The sequence below is a fragment of the Ambystoma mexicanum genome, chromosome 7p (genome assembly GCF_040938575.1).
Source record: "Ambystoma mexicanum isolate Mex_15411 chromosome 7p, UKY_AmexF1_1, whole genome shotgun sequence".
NCBI classification, from domain to species: domain Eukaryota; kingdom Metazoa; phylum Chordata; class Amphibia; order Caudata; family Ambystomatidae; genus Ambystoma; species Ambystoma mexicanum.
The window spans coordinates 376,346,829-376,370,908 of NC_090939.1; the positions used below are offsets into that span (position 1 = coordinate 376,346,829).

The following is a 24,080-nucleotide window of genomic DNA, read 5'->3' on the forward strand; positions in this document are numbered from 1 at the left end:
CAACAGGGGCAATCAGGGCTCCTGGGCAACCACCTCTTCTGCGGCTACGGAGAGAAATTAGGGGGTAGCCTCAGGCAGTCTCATGCTCAAATGAGAATGAAGGCATCTTAATATCCAACTTACTGTCTCAAAGTACTCACCCGGGCGCAAGGATAGCATACACCTAGCCCAAGCACGCAAAGCCTGCTCGCTCTTCAGGTGTGGAGAGCGCAGGGTCGCCCATAGCGGACTGCCATATCAAGATTCCGACCATCTCAGTCTAGTGCCCACCTGGAAGACCCCACCCATAAAACAGCATGATCCAGGGACCTCTCAAACTAGAGTGCAGAGACACCCCCAACTGAACTAAAATAAGCATTCTAAGACCGACTGGAGCCATCAGTTCCCGAAAACCTAGACACCCCGGGCCCAACACGTCAAGCTAGCCAAAGTCGCCCTGGGCACAGACACCCATATAACAACGCAATGACGAAAGGGACCGGCAAGAAGCAAAGTTCCATCAGCATGTTCACCAAGACTGCGCCCAAGGCTGTGGCGGGGCAGAGGGCACGGGCAGCTCCACTGGTGTGCCCGCAGAGCCCCAAGAGCCCAGTACACTCCAGCGCATGATGGATGCACGAGGGGTTCACCGCACTGCACTCGAAACTGGACGAGATAAGCGGCACAATCTGCTCCATTAAAGCCTGCATGGAAAAAAACGGACACTCGCATCACAGAGGTTGAGAATAGAGTGGGTACAGCAAAGGATAAAGTTAGCGTGCTTAGGGCGGATGTCACTGCGCTATCCAAACAAGTATAAAGCATCAGTAGGAAGACTCAGGACCTGGAGGCCAGGTCGTTTCGCAACAACACAAGAATGATTGGCCTACCAGAGGATAACATCGAGGTATCAATGGAAGATTATGTAGCGCAAACGCTGATGACTCTTGGACAACCCAAAGGTGTTGCCACAATTTGCCATTGAACACACAAACTGCACATTGGCCCCCAAACCTAAACCCGGCGACCCTCCTCGACCGATAATTGCCCGTGTGCTCGACTATCACAACAGAAATGCACTGCTTCGCGCCGCGAGGGCCAAGGGCGAGCTACTGTTGTCTGGATACAAGTGGACTCTGCTGAAGTACTTCTCAGCGTTGGTACAGCAAGAGAGCAAGTCATTCCTGGCGATCAAAAAAAGGCTCCGCACGCACAACATAACCAGCTGAACTACGCCTCGAACACAACAGCAAGGTTTACTTTTTTACGCTACCAGAGGAAGCCATGCGTTTCATAGACAAACACTACCCAGGTTGAACACCGTGGTTCAGTCAGCATCATTGACGCCTATCTGCAAACCATGTTTGGCACACTTAAACTAATGGCAGCCTCTGGGGTGAAGATGTCTTGTCTCCTTAATATATGTGTTAGAACTCAACCACGACCCAGGCTGCCCGATCACCGAAAATTCACTATTCATCAATCTTACAGTTTAAACCAGCTGTGCAGCACCGGAAGCAGTCAGTGCACAGCCCCCCAATGCAAGGCTGCAAATGTAGTTGGGTTGTTTACAAAGGGGATATCATCCCTCTGATTGGGGAAGGGAGGGAGGTTGGAGTAAGGTTAATTAAAAAGTGTTCAATATGTTTTTATATATTGGCAGCAAACACAGAGGTAGCGCTCCAAATCATTGGAGGTATGATACTACTGCAGTTAACAGTCACTATGCGTGCAGACTAGATGGGGGTTTAACCACTGCACTTAGTGAGTTGGAATGTGTGTGGTTAGGCAACCCAATTAAAATGCGGCGCCTGCAACTATACCTAGAACGACAAGGCACAGATCGTGTTTTTGCAGGAAACTCATGCATTGGCACAATCCTGCGAGGCATTGCAAAGACTGGGGCCCACAACGTTTTTATACGACATACTCAACCTAATGCAGAGGAGCTATGACCCTTATACATAAAACTATCCAATACACTCATTTTAAAGCCCAAATAGACCCGACGGGACATTATGTCCTGATACACAGGATGTTACGCGGACAGGAGGTCTTACTCCAGAATACGTACGGCCCCAACATCGATGACACTGATTTTTTACATAGAGATGCTTGATCTACTCAATCAAAACCCCCTCATTCCCACCCTCGGTAGATCCGGTTCTGTCCCACGCCAGCCGACCAAAGCAGCGCAGGTGCTGCAGGAAGGCCTCAGCAAGCACGGCCTGGTAGATGCTTGGAGGGTTCTGAACCCAGGAATAAGGCAATATTCATACTTTTCTACAGTCCACGATTCCCACTCCTGCATAAATAGGTGACATCTCTCAGATACACTGATTGATAACCTGGGAAGAGCTGAAATACTGCCCAGACATTCTCCGACCACTCCCCGGTAACACTAAAGATATCCATGAGGGTTGTGCCCAATAGAGACAGAGTGGAAGCTCAAGCCGCTTTCCCCACAGGATCCTGTGTTTAAGGCAGAGCTTGCCAAACACAGAGGAGTACTTTGAATTAAATAGGGGCACGGTTGATACACAGGCAACACTCTGGGAGGCCTTTAAGGCATATATCCGAGGGGTTGCCCTGGCTCCCGAGGCCGCGATACTCAGATGCATATGCGCCGACATACAACGCAGTGAGACCCACCTGCACAGACTAGAGCAAAAGCAAGCAGCAAAACCTGGTAACCAAATTTTAGGGGAGATTAGAAACGGAATTAGACATGTTTCGGCAACATGCGGACAGGGAGTCAGGCGAGGAAATATGGCGAGAGTGAGCGGCCTGGAAGGCTGCTTGCGAGGGTAGTCTGACAATCTCAGGGAAGTCAGCAAATCCCTGCTAAACAAAGTACAACTGGGACAATGGTTCACACTAGCGAGGGGGTGAGTCGGGAATTCCACGCATTCTATACAATGTTATATGCCAACATTGACACAGCGACCACCCTGGAAATAGACAGATACCTGGAGGGCCTTCCGCTGACATCCCTTTCGGCAGACACCAGAGAAACCTTAGACAGCTCCATTACCCCATTTAAGTCCTGCCAACCAGCAAAGCCCCCAGATGGCCCGACACTTGAATTTTACAAACATTTTAAACCCCATCTTATCCCGGATTTATTAGAGATGTGATTGGAGTCCCTCTCATCTGGGGTATCACAGTCCTGCTCAAGCCTGGTAAACCCCCGAACAGTGCAGTTCCTACCAACCCCTTTCACTAATTAATTCTGACATAAAAACGTACGCCAAAGTTCTGGCCATCCGTTTGGCCCCCTACATGACATATCGTACACCCAGACCAGTAACGTTGTGTTCCTGGCCAGTCTACAGCATTAAACGTACAGCACCCGTTTAACATGTTGGCACAAATAGACCACAGGACGCAGGCTTTTCCCACATCCCTGGACATACAAAAATGCATTTGACTGTGTCCTGGCAATTCATGTGGGCAGTACTAGAGAAGTACAACAAGCAGCGCATGGGTGAAATTACTGTATGCATACCCATACTAATGGGTACTAATTTCCCGCTTTGGAACTTTATCCCATCACTCTCCAACATAAACAAGACCGGGTCACATCAGTGGGCCTGCGATGGGTACAAAGTAATCAGAGATGTTTACAAAATGGAATCCTTTGAAGAATACTGAGACCTGACTAAATCCCCCAGAAGGCAATCAGCGCAATGCTTACAGCATTCTGGGCTCCGCCGCGCAATTAAGCACACATGGGACACATTCCTGATACAGTCACCTAACAAACCATTGCTCAACACCATTATGAGGGGGAACTGCCCAGACTATACATGGAACTGCAAGATTGTTGCTGTAAACCCTTGACAAACTCAGAGAAGCCTTGGCCAGAGACCTCAGGGAGCGGATTACAGATGAGGGGTGGGAATCTATGTGCCTACAAACCCAGGATGTGTCCTACAATACGAAATTCTGCCCGATACAGTTCAAAGTATTGCACCGATTTCATTATACCATCGCATGTCACATACTCACCCATCCACATGCCCGAGATGCTCTACAAATCAAGCAAACTATATACATAGGTTATGGAGCTGCACGATGCCAGAGGAGTTCTGGTTCGGAGTGTGCGAGACCATGTTGACTGTATTGTACACTGAACTCCTCCCCACCCCATCGAACTGTCTATGCCATCAATTCAAACACCTATGTGGCGGACCACGTAAACTTGCACATGTATGTATGCTCCTAGCTGTCCGATGTATCCTGTCGTCTTGGCTCCGCCCAACTAGCCCGACTGTTCCCCAATGGCTCGCAGCAATCGCTTGGGCAGCAGATATGGAGGAGCGCTGGTCCGTTACAGTCTATGACCTCTCGGCCTAAAGACATATGGACCCCATACCGCAACAATTTTATGTCTGCCCAATGTAACATTGACAGTGCCGAAGACTGTGGCCGGAGTCAACTGTTGTCCCGAAATGAGTGGCTCCACTCAGCGCTCCTCCCGATTATGTACTGTCGGCGGCGGGCTTCTACTCTGATACAACGTTAACTGTAATGTAATGGTATTCATGTTTCAGTCTCTGTGTCCGATGCTGAACTCACTGTTCTTGTTGTAATATTGAACACACTTTCTTAAATAATGGTTTAAAAAAATATTTTACAAAAATCCAAGACCAATTGTCTTAAGGGTACACCGAGCTAACGGGTTTGCCCAATAAGCAAACTGGCGGGTCACTTGGAAGTTCTTACCTGAAATTGTGGCTATTTCCAAGATAAGTTGCATCTCCCAAAGCTGCATCTCCCAAAATGAACCCAATGAAAGCATTTCTATAGTGACCAGGTTTTACAGACCCCTACAAACATAACAGGGCTTAAACATCCCTCCACATTCATTCACTGCAATATTTTAAATACACCTGAAAACCATACTTTTGAGAACCGAGCTATGGCAACAATTCAAAAGGCTTTTAAAAATACCAACTACAACCTAGAAAATCTCACTGAATCGGAAAGATAGATTTAATGCTGAACATCACAATAAATCCTGTGGACAAAATGGGAGGCGTTATTCTTAAAGAGATGAAGGGTTCATATAATGAAGTAATGCAACACTCAACATCATAACATGTTATGAGAAACTCCATGACAACCACACTAAAAGACCCAATGCAACCACACTAAAAGACCCAATGCAGGAGTTATAAAATGTAGCCCAGGAAGCTCATGAGAGCTTCAGGTTAAGCAGTGGCTGTATCTGTGCTAAGAAAATCCAAAGACTCTAGCTGAATAATCTCACGAAAATGCATACAAACATGTGGGCACCCACAGGAAAGCCCATAGTGTTGTTAGCTACCAAGGCTGTACTAGAGCCCTTGACAATATATCTTCTGTGAAGCCTGTGTCTTATATGTAAATGATTCAACTGATATGATTCGAAGGTCTAGATTTGACAAAGTAAGATTTGTTGATGTCTTTCAGTGGGATCTGTGTGATCACTGCGACGGCCGAAAATGCCGACTTTCTTTTTTTAACCCTTTACACCACATATATATACGGGTGGAGACCCCCCTACCCCCCCATATTAATATCATACCCTAAACCTATATATGTAAGGGAGGGGTTAAAAAGAATAAAGAAAGTCATCATTTTCAGCCATCGCAGTTCCCAGGTTGACATTTTTGGACGATTCCTTTCAGTGTCAAGACATTATATGCTACATTCCAAAGGAGGACAGCATAAAGGTAACAGGAGAATTCCTAGACACACCTGAAACCAAATAATTTGCTTTCCTTTCATAATGGAACGTGCACTTACAGCAAGCACTTCAAACCTTTTTTAATGAGCAACTGTTTTAACAGAACTAAGGAACAAGCATGGGTGCAATCTTTGATCCATATTTGACCATTTTATACATCTCAAATTTTGGGGAAAAAAACAATCAATTTACCTTCAAGACAAAACCATTCCAAAGTAAAGCTCAAACAGTAGTATCAATCTACTAATGTTTTGTAATCTGGAGGGGTTTGGGGTTCAAGAGAACCCTGCCTCCTTCCACCAATGGCTTAACAATGAATCTTACATTTAAGGTAGCAAGGTGTAAAAGCAAACGCCCATTTCTTGAGGTGTACATTGTAGCAGAAGCAGGTAATCTTCACACAGAGATTTATAGGGACTCTACAGGCAAAAAAGTCTTGCTCCATTTCATAAGCAGTCACCAACAAGCGCTCCAATCAATTTTGCCTTTTGGGCTATTTTTCAGAAACACGAAACTGCGCCCAAAAATAGGATTGAGAACTATGCATTAGATATTTATTCTCTTGAAAAATGCGAAACAGGCCAAGAAGAGAACATTCAACACTCAATGTGAACTCTATTTACAAAGAGCTAAAAAATTAATTTAAAAAAAGGAAAAATAAATAACGCACACACAACAGACAGGTAGAAGTAGAGCTGTAGGGCATACCTGTCTCAACAGCTAAAACCCCAAGCAACATCTTTAAAAAAAATGGTTTGTAAAAATTCAAAGTGATCTCCTCATAAAAACATTGTTTTACAGTGAAACAAAGCAAGGCATACATACAAACTCCAAGACACCCGATAAAAACGAAACCCTCTTCCATGATAACACTTCAGGGTCTTGCACTAGTAGTGGGTCATTTTACAAAATGGCGATTGTGTAGCCTATCAAACTGCTAGGATTATCAAGGCGTTTGAACACAATCACAAAGTGGACTTTACAGACCCACACAAGTCGCTTCAGCATGAATGTCATTAAATGAACCTTTATGCGGCTCTATGAAAGAAAATCTAACAAGCAGATACAAGAATGGACTGCGAGCTATCATTCTTGCATTCGGAATCAAGTGGCAGACAACCACTTGTTGGCCTCTTTATGGAATATGAATTGACAGGGGGTGCACCTCAGCCCACCTTGAAAAGAGATTGGTAATCCTGTTTAAGCAAGGCCTGAATATATGTACTCAAAGGAACCAATTGATCTGCACAAGTTTCATATTGGCAGCTCTGACTGCGGCAAAGTATGGGTTTAGGGTGAACGCTTTTAATTTGCCTGCTTCAAATTGGCAATTTCAAAAATAATTTCTTACAATAATCATGATTTTTTCTTTGCTTTTGATAACCCTTCACTGGAACGTTTTGTGTTGGTTTCATAGGGGCGATCTATAGCAATCGCAAAAATGTTTCATTAAAGATGGTGGCACCCTATGTTGGTCTGCACCTATGTAAGCATGTCTTGTCTTTCAAGTGCTTGTCTACAGGGACCACTTGGGAGCGCGCACACATTGCGTCAGACGAATCTGTACACCAATGGTGGAAGGTAACACTGTATGATGACTAGTGTTCCTTTGAAATTATGTGTAGAGTAAGAAACCATAGAGTTTGTGCCACTGCTTCCCTGTGCACCAGAACACACATTTCATGTTTCAAACTATTAATAAACACATGGTTCCCACTGAGGACCCAGAAACAAAATGGGCCTTATTACGAGTCCGGTGGTAACCGAGCTGGAAATTCCAGCAGGTTACCGCCAGACTCTTATTACCATTCCGCCTCCATGAATGCCAGAATCACCAGGGCATTACAACCCCGGTGACTCAGTAATTCCGGAGGCGGAAAACGGTAAATCCCCATCGAGTCCCATAGAACTCCATGGGGATGAGGATGGGGACCATGGAAACACTAGCTCTATGACAGTGCAGGTGTTTCCATGTCCGCCTGCAGGCGGGTGGTGTTAAACCCGCCAGGTCAGACCTGGCGGGAGTGACACCTCCCGCCTGCAGGACTCTTAATCAGCCGGTCCGGAAAGAACGGTGGTGGCAGATTTACCACCACCGTTTTCCGTACCGCCAGGGTCGTAATGAGGCCCAATGACTTTCTATTTTAAATGCTATATACATTGCAGACGACCATTGTTGGTGAGTTTATGACTTTTTGCAAAATCTTTTAAGGGTGTATATTAATGAACTTGTTGGTTTAAAAAAATGAAACACAACATACCACCACCTTAGAATTTAGTCTTTTTTCTGTAGGTTATACAAATGGATGCTTGAACAAGGTTATGAATATATTCACATAAGAATGACACAAACGTACTACTCCCTGGATGGCATGAAGGCTGACTGCGATTTACATTTTAGGAAAAGACTTATGCTCATATTGAAAGGTGCTTATCGAACAAAGATTATAATGAACACAAATTCTGTAATGTTCTATCGATTCTGTGTTCCCTTTTGGGCTACAATCAACTGACAAAACATGGATCCGATCACCTCATAAACGTTAAGGAATATTTTAATTTGAGCTTGCATTAATTGACTAGACAGAGGTCAAATTAAAATACACATACTTTTCCCTTAACACAGATACCAGTTAAAGCTTCTCTGAAAATGTAAGAATACATTTGTCTGCATAACAATCACCCGCTATATTGTTTTTAATAGATTTGTATGGACGCTAGACAAGGGGTCAAAATTGGAATTTGTGGAGTAGGAGCGGCAAGTAGCTCCTGGATGTGAAGATTTTCCACTAACCATGAGCTACTCGTCATGGCCTATGAGCTATAAATGTCTCATGAATACGTTTGCATGGCGGTGTTAAGGGATACATTATAAAGAAAGGAGTGCATAGCAAGACTAAAAGAAATGCAGAGATTGAAAACAAAAATTCTATTTTTGTACAGTGGGTTAACGTTGAGAAATGCACATGCCAGAAAATCTCAAGTGCCAGAAAGATGGTGGGATTTGCTTTAATTTCCTATAGACTGTGGCATGCACACAAATTCACACACTGTACACCCTTCCTACTATTGCTGGCTGTTTCTGCATATATCTCGGTTGCAGTTTCTTTATTGCCACATTTTAATCTCTGTGGCCATCTCTTTTCGGTGATGCCAAGTTGCTCATTCTTTTCTCTTTTTCTAGATGTTTCCCAATACACCTTTCATACAATTTCACAGACACATAGTGAATGGTGGTGTCAGGTTTACCAGGCTCTCCAAGGCTGTAGCCAGGAGCTAAATTGCTTGAAGCAATTTCGATCCATGGCTAAAACATACGTCTCAAACGTGCGACTCAGCAGGGTGGGTGAAAATAAGAGGATTTTGCTTTTAGCCAGTGATTGTCCATTTAAGTCTATGGCTGGGTAAGGGGCTTGGCGGGTGAGTGAACTAATTCCACAACAGCCAACACCCACCAAAAGCATGCAGGGTGAGAGGTATGCTGCCCACAAGTTTAATCCAGGGGTTTCCCCCAATTGCTGAATGCAAAGTATCCTTGTCCTGACATAGGCCCTTTTGCAAATATGGGTGAGAGTTTCGTAGACTGTACCTACCGTGGCAGAAACACGCTTTGTGGGATAAAGTTGCAAGCTACTAGCCAGGCATAAAACGTCATGTGCCCCCTCAGCCTCCCACATGCACACAATTTCCTACTTACCAAATATTGCTCGCCAAACGCTATTGGCGAGTACAGATTTTGAGGCCTGGACACAACATTTATGTTTTAAATAATATTTTTTTATTTATTTATTTATTTTTTTTAAATGGAGCTATAATTAACACACAAGAGGCACTGAAGACATAACGCAATGGTGTTTTAATGCTATCAGGGGGATGGGGGGGGGGGGGCAGGAAGATGTTGTTAGTAATCACATAAAAGCTGATTCCGGCATCTAAAAAAATAAAAACACATTTTTTTTTAAAGAAAATCACAAAAATTATATATTACTGGGCCTGTAGTTATGGTTACGTTGCTAAACCCATAGGAAGAGCACTTTTTGGGTGGTTTACAACTTCGTCCCTCGAGACGAATCCTCACCAGACTTTGCAAAAAAAAGTAGTTGACCCGCTCTGGATTTATTTTCCAAGTTTGGTGAGGTTTCGTCAAGGGTAGGAGCAAAGTTATGGGGGGGTCCCAAAATAGTATTTTTTTCCATAGGCATAGACAACCGCTGGATGGTTTTTCACCAAATTTGCAGCAGGAGCGGTGGCTTGGTGCCGAAAGCGTTCTTATGTTAATTTGATGTAAATCCATCCAGTATTTTTTTTTAAACGACCAAAAGGTAAGTAAAAGAAAAATTTGTGATATCTGTGTCCGGTCTGCAGACGCACTTCCCTGTTCGGTCCGTGTACTGGCCTCGGATTGTCTTACAAGGCAACGTGGTGTCCGCGGATATCGGAGCGCCCACTGATTGGATGATGAAAAGCGCGAAGTGCGTCTGATTTTTGGAAACGCCCACCATCTTGGATTCGAGGCCAGCGGCCGGTGTCCGCGGACATTGCAGTAAAACATATAAAAAAAAAAAACAACATTGCACTTGTCAAACTTATCAAATAATCTCTGGGGAGGTGAAGGGTGATGAGGATGGGATGGTATATGGCTGCAGGAAGCAAAAAAAGCAGGTGTTTTTCGCTGTAAAAGTCAGCAAACAGTCCTGTGAAGTTTGCGGGCACCTCTGCATTACAGGGTTGGTGAAAAACAGTTCTTGGATGGCTTATAACTTTGGCGTCACTTCATGAAACTGCATGGAATTTAGCAATTATATTCTTGACCCGATTCCGAATGAGTCTGCAAAGTTTGGTGGGATTCTGTCAAGAGGGGGCAAAATTAGAGGGGGTTATAAATGTGGTGAAATTTGACAAAATCTACACAAATGTTTGCAATAAGATTTTAGATCTAGATATAAATGTTTTCGTAAAGTCTGAATTAATCTTGTCATGTGGGGGCTAGTTTATATGACTATTGTATGTGCATACATTTGAAAAAATAAAAAATGGGTGGAATTCCAGCAAACTTGTGTAAGGAGCATTGGCAAGGACCTGAAAGCATGGTTTTGCAAATGTGCCCATGTTTTATTTTTTGACAAGTATCATAATGTAGGTACAAAAAATAGTGATATACCTTTGGTGAAAGAGGTGTAGCCTGTGGCCATGGGCAGTGGCCAGATTGTCCGGGTCATGGAATAAGGTAATGATCCGGACAATCTGGCTACTGGCCATAACCACGAGGGACAACACATGGGGTTAAAGCAGACATGTCCACCTGGGACTGGCTTTCTGGTAAAGTTATTCGAAATTGGGATAGGTTTAAAAGGGAAGAAAAATGTGCTTGTGGTAATATGGTCATAGGGTTCTCTTTTTGCCTTCTGCAGGCTGCCATGGAAAGGGAAGAGGGGCCCTTTATGGAAACCGCCTTCTGCAGGCTGCCATGGAAAGGGAAGAGGGGCCCTTTATGGAAACCCGCCTTCCCTTTCTATGGTGGCCATCTTGGAAAAGGATTTTCCTTTCTACACGGGGACGCCACAGGCATCCCGGTGTAGGAAGAAAAATCCTTTTTTAGCACCCCTTGTTAGTCTCTTGTAGGGACTTTTAATCAAAATTAATTTCACATGTGATGTCATCAATGACATTTGTGTTGTCATCTTTGATGTCCTGGGTGTTAGTCTTAGCAGTGCATGGTGGTGGCGCCAGTTATGGTTGCTTAGCTTACCATAACTGGTGAATTTCTGGGGTTTTTCAGTTTTACTTGTAACCATAACATCCCCCAACGTAGATATGATTAGCTGTCATTTCAGAGTAATTTTGTTTGTGCAGTATGGATGTTCTAGATAGCTACCCTATAGAACAGAATTTGTAGGGTTTGACTCTATACGAGGATAACATACAGAGATAAAATGATATTTCTTCAGGGTTCAAAATTGCTGGGCGCTATTTAGCTCCTGCTTCTAGCCAAGGGAAGCATGGGTAGCTTGAAAACAACTGCTACTTTTGGCACCCCGGGTCAACTGGTGCATTGCAAACAGATATGTGATGCTAACTTTGAGTATGTTAATGAAGAATGATTAGGCACATCAAGGCATAAAATAAGCAGCATCACATAGCAATTTTCTATGAAATTCTGTAGGTTTGCTAATTAAATTGATACTTGTGTAGCAAAGTTAACCATTTAAGTTACCCTGTTCAATGAAAGCCCTGCTCACCCTGAATTCCTCTCTGGATCTCAAAGCTCTTGCCACCCTCTTGTCTGTTCACTGCAAGTTCAAAAGGGACTAATGGAGAGAGAGAGTGCAATAGTAATTATCTCCTTCACTCTTAAGTGCCAAAGGCCTGTGTGAGTGGTAGGCAAGATGTTTTTTTCTTTTTCAAACAATTGAAAACCAGAAGTATCTGGCTAATACTTTTATTAAGCTAACTATATCCACTGCTGCAAAGACCAGTGTGTGTAACTTTATTAAAAACAAACATGCAATTGCATTCCTAACAATTTTAGTTGTTGCATAATGCACAACTACAGTATTGCCTCTGTAAAACACTGCATAGTCTCCACGGCTTAAAGTAAAGTCAAGGTTAGTGTATCTGAATCTCATACTGTTAAGTAGATTTTTGTTGCTGGGGGAGGGGCGGGGGAAGATGCATCACATTAATGAGTTAACACTTTTGAAAATGTACATGATCACACAGCTAACTGCTTTTAAGGGCAAATCTAATTCTGTGACCTGTCGGTTGCATTCTGTGCAACTGGCGCTCAACGCAGACACGGTTTTATACCACATACCCTGAAAGTGAGATGCCAGCAAACTACAATAGTCCACGTAGTTTGACCAGTTCTCTCTACTTAGTCAGAGACTCTCTACTTAGTCTCCTACTTTCATTCCTCTTACATAATGAATACACTAGGCTAACTAGATGCGGGGAAAGAGCTGGCCAAACTGTTTTCAGAGCCTTTTTAATAAGGGATGCTTGAAACTTTTATGTGACATTTACTTTTTTGCAGTAAATGTCAAATAGGTTCCCCTGCACATAGCTGGCAGCAGTGTGCCAAACAAAGTTGGTTTGTGGAGACATGCGCCATTTTACAGAAAGCGCTTTTGCATTTTTTTGTCACCCTGTCAGTCTAGAAAAATGGATACCTCTACTGTGTGACCGCAAACGTATTTTGGTGGCCGTGGGCCAACCGTCTCATGCACGATATGACAGAATATAGGTTTTCAAGTTTGCCACTGAACGGCCATTTTGATGTAACAAGAATCGCCATTTTGTTTTCGAACCATTGCTCATTGCTTTCTGTTCCTATTGCTTCGCAGCATATTTTCCGCTTACACTGCTCGACTGTAAAAACATAGTTGTCTGCACGTAAAAAGGACAAGGCCGCAGGGCCGTGAGGATAACAAGAGTTTGTTGAAACACAAACGTAGGCAGCGCCAGGAAGAATGCCGGCTCCCTCCCAAATGTAGCCTTGAAGCAGAGCTGCAGGGCATTTAATCATTTCGCAGCTGCCCGCCAGTCTATTTATATGGTAGAAAATGTTAGAATAATATAGCTAAAGCCAGCTCCCAGGACACGAACAGCACCTAATAGATAGCAAGGTTTGGAATGCAACTCTTCCCCCCCCTCGTATGTAGCTTGCTTCCAAGAACAGAAGCGCTGTGTTCTATTCAACAACTGAAAGATGCCTCCGCACTCACAAATTGCAAATTGTTACTAGAATAGATGTTTGAAGGTGTCATAGTTGTCGGAGATGTCCATCATCACACCAAGTTCAAAGAAACCCAATGAAAGGGGGGGTGTTAAACAGGTCATAGCTGATTGTTTGATATGCATTTTGTATATATGTAACTGATATACGTAATTCACTCTCTTGCCTCCCTCGAGGTCTAGAGATACACGTAGCGGTGCGTGAGACCGAGTTGGCCAACTGAGACTTTTGCTTTGCAATAAACCCTAGCTTTGGGAATACAACCTCGTGTCTGGCGTATCTATCGTGTGTGGTGACTCGCCTTGTTTCCATAGACGTTAGGGACCCCTATGGGCCCCCTTTCAACCCGTTGCTATGGTTCGAGTGTAATTCTTTTAGGTTGAATAGGTAAACTATATCACTTAACCTGCAGTTGTACTGGAATTATAAAGAACTTGCAAGGCCCGATTTGTCTCATTAATATCTTACTTCAGCGGTAAACAAAAATAATGTTTTGATGCTAGATTTATATTTTGGATGCAAATAACTTCTGGTGACATTAAAAATATTGGTACAACATTGCTAATCAAACAGCTAATAAAATGTTAATAAGTAAACTCTGCTAATCAATTTTTAACAAATAAAATGTATGCCTTGCGCATCTAGTACCCATTTAAACAAAAAAGATCATACGTAATGTGCAAAAAGTTAAAGTTTGCCTCTCTTGTAGAACTTAAAATGCCGATGTGCTGTGTACTAACTTCTGGCTCCCCAGCAGTAGCTCCTGCCTACTGGGTGATGCCCGACACCCATGAGCTGGTTTTAGCTCCTGCTCATTGAATTTTAATTTTAAACCATGTATTAGTTTGTCAGGTCCTCAAACTGTTACGATTTTCTTTAGTACAATACCCCTGGAAAATCAGGACCATGCATCAGGTACCCCACATATTTTCTGGATGCAATTCCTAAACCCCGACATGGGATTTTATGGTTCCACCAGTGCTCCAGATAAGATTTAGAAGTAGTGGTATTTTACTCCCTATTTTTTAAAGTGGGGGTGGGAGGGTCAAATTGTTTTTATGGAGTAGAAAAAAAGTAAGTTGCATCCATTCAAAGTGGAGTAAAAATGTTTTCACTCTTGTATTGTAATAAATATTTGTTTGCACTAGTTATTCATGCACATTAAAAATGTAAATGTGTACCTCCTTAGAACAGGCCCTAATATTAGTAGCGCTTCTTCCTGTGGCTCAATGTGTACTACTGATCTGAACATAACTGCAGACTGTGTGAAGGAAAGGAGGCTCCTATGTATCAAGTTTCTTATTTTTTTTGTTGGGAGCACTTTTACTCACCATTTCTTTTTTAGGAGTTCTTTACATATTGTTTTTAGGGAGTTAAAGTGTCTGAAAACATTATCTGTAGGGTTGGTTCCCACTTATGTTGGTTATGGTCACTGCTTGTGGGGGAGAGCGGTGTTTTTTTCAAAAGGAAGAGGGAAAAACTGTAGACACAAAGAACAGTGAATACAGGTGAAGCAGGTCTGTTCCTGGCAGGTTTCTAATGTAAGTGGTCTTGTAGAGTGTCCTAAAACTACTGGTGGCCGCACTGCATGTGGATCTGTAAGAAAAAAAAAAAGGGGGGGCATAAGTTGTGTGGGAGAGGCAGGTGCAAAACCTGTGGTGTGGATAGGTGTAGGTTGAAGTACCGTTCTGCTTTCTTTCTATAGGGTTGGTGGAGAAACTAGGGAGTAGCTTTTCCAAGAGGGAGCAGCCTACTACCCGACAGACAACAAGACAGTTCTTTGGATCTGGTTAGCCACGGATGTGGAAGAGTATGAAGGGACTCAAGAGGAGAGCTTAGTCATGTTTTGGTTAATGTTGATATGCTAATGTGTAGGCCTGTGGCAAGGGTCTGTTGGGGAGGGGCGTGGGTTGTAATGTGGTAGGAGAGCTTAGAAGGCAGTCCATTGGTCAGGGAAAGGCAGGAGTAGGCCTTACAAGGGAAAATAATATGCAACCCCACAATCTTATTAGTGGCCTCTTGCAGATGGATCCCATTTCACAAGCTCTCATTGTCAGTCTCAGTCACTCACTCACTGTCAAGACTCTCTCATTCAATCGCTCTCAGTCTTTCTCAGTCTGTGATACATTATATCCTACGTGCAACAAAACAAGAACCTGTGATTTGGTAGATGAGGGAAAGTGGAAGTTAAATAACTCCACGCAATTACCATAAGCACATGCTAAGGGTTATGTGAGGCAAGGACCTTTGGTTCAGAGAAATGGATACTTAAAATTTGAGGGCCGCACTCATCCATTATATCTTACTTGGCATGCTGGTTGGCAGGCTGAGGGACACCTCAAATCTCACACTAGCACGCTTGAATGTTGTGCTCAGCAGCGTTCGAGGAATTTTGGCCATTAGGGCAGGGCCTGTCTTGGGCATGGCAAGTAGACATTTGTCAGGCTTTCATCAGAGCAGGGACCAGAAGCCCTGCAACCCTGCAGGGGGTTCTTCAGAATGTAAAAAGAAGATGGAAAGATATAAGTTTGAGTGTGGAGAGCTTCAAAGTGCAACACTTCGCCTAAAGGGGGTGCAGCGGCTGGAGGAAGAAGAGCAGAACGCTTGCAACAACAGAAAGTTGGTGGGGGGGCATTGATGGACATGCCAATAAAACTGCAATCTGGAGTTGTCAGTCTCTCTGGAACCCTGCTAGGTAAGGGTCTTTGGCCGATGTCCCTGAAAAGCTTTATGCCACAGTTAAATCATGGAACCAAGGCAAAAATAGACATGACTTACTCATACAGATTTTAGGGGCCGTCCTTCCCAGGGCAGGGAAGGGCCGTCATGGGATTGCACATGCACAAGGTGTGAGCTAGTGCCCGTTGGGGTCTCCTATAGCCAAAAATGTACTATCTAACCCTCTAGCAGCTAAAGAAGAAGGGGTGAGGTGACTGAATTGTGCTGTAACATTTACAACGTTTGCACAAAATGGCATAAGGTCTGAGAAGGATGTCACAATTATGTTTGTGTAGTTCTTGCACGGGTTCGAAAAGCTACGAAAATAATTTGTGGTCATGAGAGCCACGTGGGTTCCCTGTGATTGCCTAGACAATTTCTACTTTGTTGTGGCAGAGGTTATTCCCTTAAGAGGGATAGATTTGCTGTCTAAAGCTCGGGACTGTAAGATATAATATATGCCATTTAGGGGATAGTTCTGTTGTCTAGAGTATGACCGTTGTATGGTCAGGCTCTTCAGAAACGGAAGAGTTTGGGGATCATTCATAGTGGGGCTCAGTGCCATCTGTTTCTGCATAGCCAGCTGCTCACTGGTACGACTTTCCTAAGGGGTTGTAGGTGCTGACAGCACATCCACTGCACCTTAACTCCAGACTTTATTTCCCCACGTCTGAGCATCATGGATGCTTGTGGCGCTGTGATTGGATGTAGAGATTTTTGGCCTGACACTGTCTGCATCCATTAGAGACAGAAAAACACTTAACGCTCTGCTGCTTCGCAGTAGTGGAGCATCTAGTTCCCGGTGAGTGCTATCCTCAGAGCACTGGGAGGAAGCTACCATTGAACATTAGCCAAATGTCAGTGATGGAGACTTTTAAGGTGATGCACCGCCGGGCCGGCTGTGGTGGACAGAATTAAAAGGGCATAACGCTAAGCATTGGTGGACACTTTGTGCTAAAATGGCCAATGACCTACGAGACCCCTTGTACGTTTTTGGCAGGCTGCAGCTGCCATTTTTAGGTTATTTAGCAACATGCTCCTCAGTGAGCACCCAGAACTTCTCTTCTCTCTTTTAAATGTCGCTACTGTTTACAGCCTTCCCAAGGGAGTCTGGAATGCAGAATAACATCTCAAATGAGCACTCTCATGTGAGGAGGAAGACTATGTAGTGGAAATTGCTTTACATGCTTTGTTTCCAGTTAATCTTACTCTGCCCCAAGTTTAATAACAATTCGAAGAAAAAAAACATGCACTGCTGCCTTAATGACTGTCTGCTAATGTTATGTACAACTTAAGAGTAGGGCACTTAAGAAGTAAGTTTAACTTACACCATTTTTATTTGTTATTTCGTGCTTTAGTTATCAGAAACACCTCTTGCAATCAAATATACGTACACATTTGATTACATTACAAAAGAAATTCATTTTATACAAACATTACAATAAATCATACCAAATATTACAAAACATTTCTAAAATAACCAATACAATTATCCTAAATTTGATTTATTTGCTAAGAACAGTTATAGCCACATTCGTTAAAATCACTTGTAGCATCCAAGGACCTCATTGCATACAGCATGAGGTAGGTCGGGTCGTTAATGATCATTTTGATACACCCAGATTGTGTGTATTAGTCATATAGTAATAACGCCACTCTTTCCCAAATGTGGTGGGCACCCCCCCCCTCCCCCGAGTATATAGCAGCCCAAAATTAATCTTGGGAAGAACGATGTCAAATCGCTTACCAGTGTTGTGTAATCTTTTACGTAATATTGTTTCAACTTGGGGCAGCCCGTCAATATGTGTCTTATTGTTTGCAGGCAGGTTTTACAAAGTCAGCCTTTTCTGTCTTCTTCTGGGATACCTTCCCAAGTTCCAATAGACTCATAGCAAGATAGTATAGTAAATCGCAGCAGTATTATAAAACGCTTGAGGTCCTAACTACTATATTTCAGTAAGTAATCACACACACTTCCTATGCTAAACCCCTGACTAGCATTCTGTCTGTAGTGCTTTTTACTACTCAGTGACTCATTAAGCGATGTATCCCAATTTCTGGCTTTGGTTCTCAATTTAATATAAAAATTGCTTTTCAATTCCGTGTTCTTAAATGGGGGTTCCAAAGTGAGATTCTCCAGCTGTTTTTCAGATGATATAATTAAATTTGTCATTGGTGGGTTACTGTTCTTGATTGAATACAATCTCTTTCTATCAAACCCATCTTTGTATACTCTATTGGATGCATCTTGAGATTAATATATAGTTTACACTGTTAGACCTGCCAGAGAACCCTTACAAATATGAGGCCCAATACACATCTAATGGCCTCTATGGGTATTCTCAAAATCGACCACCAGAGATTTACATCTAATCGGTTAAACCAGTGGATGTGGTAGTCACTGAGCACCTCAAGCCGATACCAGATGCTTGGTATTATGCCAGTGCTGTATATCTGAAGGTAGCCCTCTATTGAATGGCGACTCGTACTAGCAAGGAACTAGTTGGTAATATTCTACTTCCTTATTTGTTCCTACTGTTTTAATAGAGTTATCAAAGGTAGTCATGCTGAGCTATACATATGATGACAACCTCAAGAACTTTCCCATTTATTTCCCCAATTTAACTTTGATTTACTACTTCGAGGTGCTCCAATTACCATCGCCTTTGTTTTAGTTGAATTGATCTCCATATTATTTTCTATAGCATAGGTGTGCAATGTTTCAATTGATCGCTGCAGACCAATAGGACTGCTATCCAGGACCACAGTATTGTCCACATAGGGAAGGAAGAGATCAGATGGCTCACCTATCACAATGCAGTTTCATCAAGGGTTTTAGCCATATCTGCTAGGCATATATTAAACAGTACTGGTGCTAATACACAACCTTGTCTAAGCCCTATGTTTGTCTTTATGGCTCTTGCTTATGGTCCAATAACAGGTAGGTATATATGTCATACAGGCAGGTGCTGGAGGAACAATCACGTTTACCCCTCCATTCACATTTCGTTCAACCCCAAATCCCGTTATTTGTGGGAGCATGTAAGCACGGTCAACTTGCCCAAAAGAAGCACTGTCAGACTCAGAAAGTATGAACAGTAGGTAAGACACTAACGAAGCAAATAAAATATATAATATATACACACATACTTAGCTCCAAAACTATGGAAAGAGCTTCCCCCTGCCCTAAGAGCAGAAAGTTCTATCCCTGCCTTTAGAAAAAACCTAAAAACTTCTCACTTCAACTAAAACTACCACTACTATTTGTTGGACAAATTGTCCTTTGCAATTGTACATTAATCATGCTGATATGTGTTTTTATGTGTAACTAAGTTTTTGTTCTCCCAATGTAACGAGTGCCACGATGCCCCTGGGCTGCTGCGCGCTCATCAAATACGAATAAATAAATAAATAAATAAATAGTTAACCTCAGGTCACATGAAACGTAAACATGAAATCGCTTTAGAAATTGAATAAGGTTTGTTGCAAACCAACAAAAAGCAACAAACGTATGGCTTATGATATTTACGAGCTTTGCCACCAACACGGGCCCAATATTATGCGAACTGGAATGAGTCACCGAGGATCAAGTTTCCAACTTTTTCTATACGCAATTTCGCTCTAGGCTAACCTTTTAGCACGCTTATTGAATGTAATCCACTGCACACAATAGTTGCCTGGGGCATTTCCTCTCTGGAAGTTCTCTTCACTGTGAACGTGGTGAAAGTTGCTGGTCAACAAAACACTCCACCGTGGTCCCAAGAAGAAACCATGTGCATTCGAACATGTCAACAGATAGCCAGACCCGCCCCCCTCTTTCACGTGGCAAGCTATGTGCACGCTCCTATTAAGTACTTTGTTAACGACCTGGGTGGAAGAGGATGTTCAACATATATTCAAAAAAAGTACTAAAAATAAATAAATCTGTTGTCATCCGTCAGTCTCTTGAGGGGGGCGATCATCACCCACTCAGAATAATGAGAACCCAGCCTATTTGGGTGGTTTTCTGACATTTTAAAAGTTATCTATTCTGGGCTTTCTAGCAGATTTGTCATTAGGCACCTCCGATTGTTATAAACACCACCTACCTATATCCAAAACATCCTGTAATTTAACACCGATAAACAGGCTTCCCATTTTAGCTTCCTGGCAAACATACTGGGCATAACATGAATAGATTAAATGAAAATGGAACTACAGTGCCAACTGCTGAGCTGTAATGATCGGGCAACAGGAAGAACAGGTAGTGCCATCTAAGGCCTAAAATCTATGAGGAGAATCGGAGCCACTTTACAGCATTTGTAGCTGCGCCCTGGGACATTGCAGTGTGGGGACAGCCTGCATACTTTTTTGGGAACGTCATTGCAGAAACATTTGCACCCTCTCCCCCCCGCGACTAAAATGGCAAGAGAGTCCTGAAACCATGGTCCTTTAATGGGCACTTTGCGAGGAACACCTGCCAGCAACAGACTTTGCTCCACTCCAGTGCATCTTTTGCAAGGGTGGCAGCCCTATATGGTCAAATCATCTGCCCTGACAAAACGTCCACTTATTTTACAGCTCATGTGTGTTCATTTTAGATCAAAACGCTGGCCAGGTCCACGGCACGTGCACCGAAAGTTACTGAACACCAGCACGGCTCTGACCTTGCATTGAAAGCCAGTGCAGCGAGTTCACCTTTCACATAAAAGCCATGCTACAAATCACAGAGAAAGATGCCAAGTCTGCCCTTTTTCGAGCGGCTGGCAGCCATCGTTGACATTTTTGCGAACGAGCAGACCCACCACACAACAAAAGCTCGACTACGGTGCATGCCAATGGAGGGGCTTCCACTGCAATTTCTGGCACACATGCAGCGACAGGTATGAGAACAGACCCGTCATGCAATAAATATGCAGCGCAGTCCATGGTAATGCGGTAGCACAGAGTTTATGCCCGGCCCTAGCAGTGCTTACAAACCAGGGCCTCCCACTACTTCAGCCATGTTATGAAACCCACTGTCCAAAACACACGCTGTGCAGCAACTGGCAAATAACATGAACAGAACTAGCTATACCCATGGTGGTGGGCTTAAACATGTTTTAGTTAGCGGTGAGTGGAGAACCGCAAAGAGGATGTACCTGCTCCGCAAAAAACGTGTCTGCAATAGAGAGATGAGTTTCTGGGGGCTGCTCCTGTGTTTAAGGGGTTCGGGGGGGGGGCGCTTGGCTGTTTAGCACCGCTGAGAGCACTCCTGGTGTAAGAGGGTGGGGTATTATCAAGGCATGCAAGGGGAGGTGTGGCATGCCTCAGCTGTAGGGGGCTCCAACGTTAGGGTGTGTGCATCTGGTATAAGCGGTTAATCTTGATAAAGCAAACCACTGGTTCTGCTGTGGAATCATGTCAGGGCACAGGGCCATTTCCTCAAACGGCCCGGTTCCTGCAGGATACGGCACCCTCTGCTGTAGGAGCCTTGTCACAACGAGGAGGGGCGGATAACCGGATGCGGGAGTGCCCGGGGATCGGCCGCCGGTGCGGGCGTGTGACCTGGGCGCAGGACTCACCTTCTGCGAGGTCTGCTGCAGCACATTCTGCTCCACGGTCATGGCCCGGCCCTGCGGCGGCCGCGTCGGGCAGGGGGTGCAGAGGAGTCAGCAGGCCCGAGCACTGCGGCGGTGTAGGGAGGCAGGGGTCAGCGGGCTGAAGAGCGCGGCGCTGGCTGCACTGTGGGCCGCCAATGCGCCACACGCATCTAAGAGGAAGCCGCCTGCTCCTCCAGCGTTGCCGGGAGGTACTTGCTGCTCCTGCCGCCGCCACCGCCCGTCTTTGCAGCCCAGAGTCCGAAACCCGCCTCCACACATGCCCCGCCTCCAGCTCCGCTGTCAACTCCTCCCCGTGCCGCCTACCCCCGCCTCTCCACAGCGACCTTAGCCTCAGTTCCCTCCTCAGAGTTATGGTTGGGGTTAAGGCTCTGTGGAGTGGACCGACCAGTCAGTGGGACTCAGTCCCTTGCGACCCGTCCCTCACTAGCCGAACCTTTCTCTACCTACTCGGTTATCACCTCTCCTTCCCCACTCAAAGTCTGTATACGCGTTACCACCTTCTCTCTCTCAGCTTTTTCACCGTTAAGCATCCCACCTCCAACCTCAGCAGTTGTGTTTACTACATGTGGCTTTCTAGCAGTGTACTCTGCGAAAGGCCGTATGTGGAGCCACGGGTGACATATTAGGGGCTTGTTCCTCACCATGAAAGTGGCACATTAGAGGTAACCCTGCATGTTTTTTTTCCATAACTTTTTTTTATTACATTGCTGTAAGAACAAGAGGTCCAGGGCATTCACTTCATATACATATCTTTTACACCAGCCACAGTAACGTTGTACAGAAATGATCTCTTTGCCTCCCTCACCCCCTCCCGACACACTGCTCTTTTCACCTGCCGCAGTGAGTGAGTCACGGTCTTACAATGAATGCAGACCGACTGTTTAACCACGTTACTCAATGTCCCTTTTGATACTTATCCAAAAAGGGTCACCATGTCTCTTCTAGATTATCCCTTGTCTCATTCAACATGAAGATCAATCTCTCCATAACACAGATATCCCAAACTTTGGCAAGACATTCCCTTTGAATGGACTTCACCGGTCTCTTCCATGATGTTGCTATGCAGCAGCGAATAACAAAGAGTGTGTCGTATGGCTTATCCCCTGAACCCCTTTTTCCTCGTTCATTACCCAAAAAAAGCACAAGCAGAATTGATGTACTGTAAGAGATTCCCTCTAGGTCTCTAATCCGTGCTAAGACTTCTTTCCAAAACCCATGAATCCGCTCACATCACCGCCACAGAGGTGTAGCTGGGGGAGCTACAACCCCAAGTCTTTTTGTTGTAGCCCTGGATAGAAGCTCCTGGGCTACAACCAAAAGGCTAGCTAGCCCCGAGTCCCGACAGTCCCAAAATTAGCGTAGCCCCGGACCTTTTCCAGATCTAACAACACCACTGTGTGCCAGTACTCTCCTTTACTTTCATCACCTCTCCTACACTGTGGGTTTGTCGTTTAGAAATTTTAGACTAGCGGAATGGGGTACAGTGCCACCTATGGAGGATTTTTTTTTTTTTTAAACTGTGTTTATTGGTTTTACTGAAATAAAGCAGGTACAATTACATTTAACCTATGGAGGATTTTAAGCTCATGCATCTTGTATTGTATTGTATGGAAATCGAGGATTTGTGGGCCTTTTTACACATCAACGTCCAGAGCCCATGCGAAATCCCTCTTCCAATGTCCTTCTCCCAGCTCACACAAACTCTAAAGGGCTCCTTGGGCGCCACCAATATGGGCCTCCCTGTATATTGATGCTATAAGCCCTCTGGAGTGCCGACATGTGAGTATGAGCTGTCCAAAGTAGGTAAACTCTCTCTGCAGCTTAAGGTACAGTCATGTGCAGCATCTGGATATAACAGGTATTTAGGGAGTATGGTCATTTTGATTGCATTTATCCTTGCCGACCAAGACAAAGGGACCCTCCTCCACCTCTGAATCTCTTCTTGTGTTTCAGCCCACAGGAAGGGGTGGTTCATTTTATAGAGATACTTCAGATCTGCTGGGATAAATACTCCCAAATAGTTAAACCCTTTGGCCTGGATCTGCAAGGTAGGGAATGAAGATACTCTAAGTATACTTTTTGGAGATTACCCGCTGGGATAGCTACAGACTTGTGTGATGGATTGCCATCTGCCAAGGGTGTGAAAGCCCTGACTTTTTTGATTGTCATTAATTAACACAACGATACAGGTAATTACATTTCTGGAAGGGAAATATACTGATCAGATTCCCCTTTCATAAGCTTCATGCCAAAAGCATAGTGTGTACTTGTTTGTTTGTTTGTTTATTTATTTGTACAGCGCTCCATACCCGGGGGTAGAAGGGTGCTTAAA

The 24,080-nt window shown here is 44.1% G+C and overlaps 1 protein-coding gene across 2 annotated transcripts in view; it reads right to left on the minus strand.

The window, feature by feature from the left end:
* Positions 1 to 21,979, minus strand: part of USP25 (ubiquitin specific peptidase 25) — a 1,331,637-nt gene extending 1,309,658 nt beyond the window's left edge. The window contains exon 1 of one of the 2 annotated variants that reach the window (XM_069636412.1): positions 21,710 to 21,979. In XM_069636412.1, the coding sequence (XP_069492513.1) occupies positions 21,710 to 21,751 (42 nt within the window). In that variant the 5' untranslated portion in view covers positions 21,752 to 21,979. The remainder of the gene's footprint in view (positions 1 to 21,709) is intronic. The other variant, XM_069636413.1, reaches the window with a different exon arrangement.
* Between the last annotated feature and the right edge of the window lie 2,101 nt (positions 21,980 to 24,080).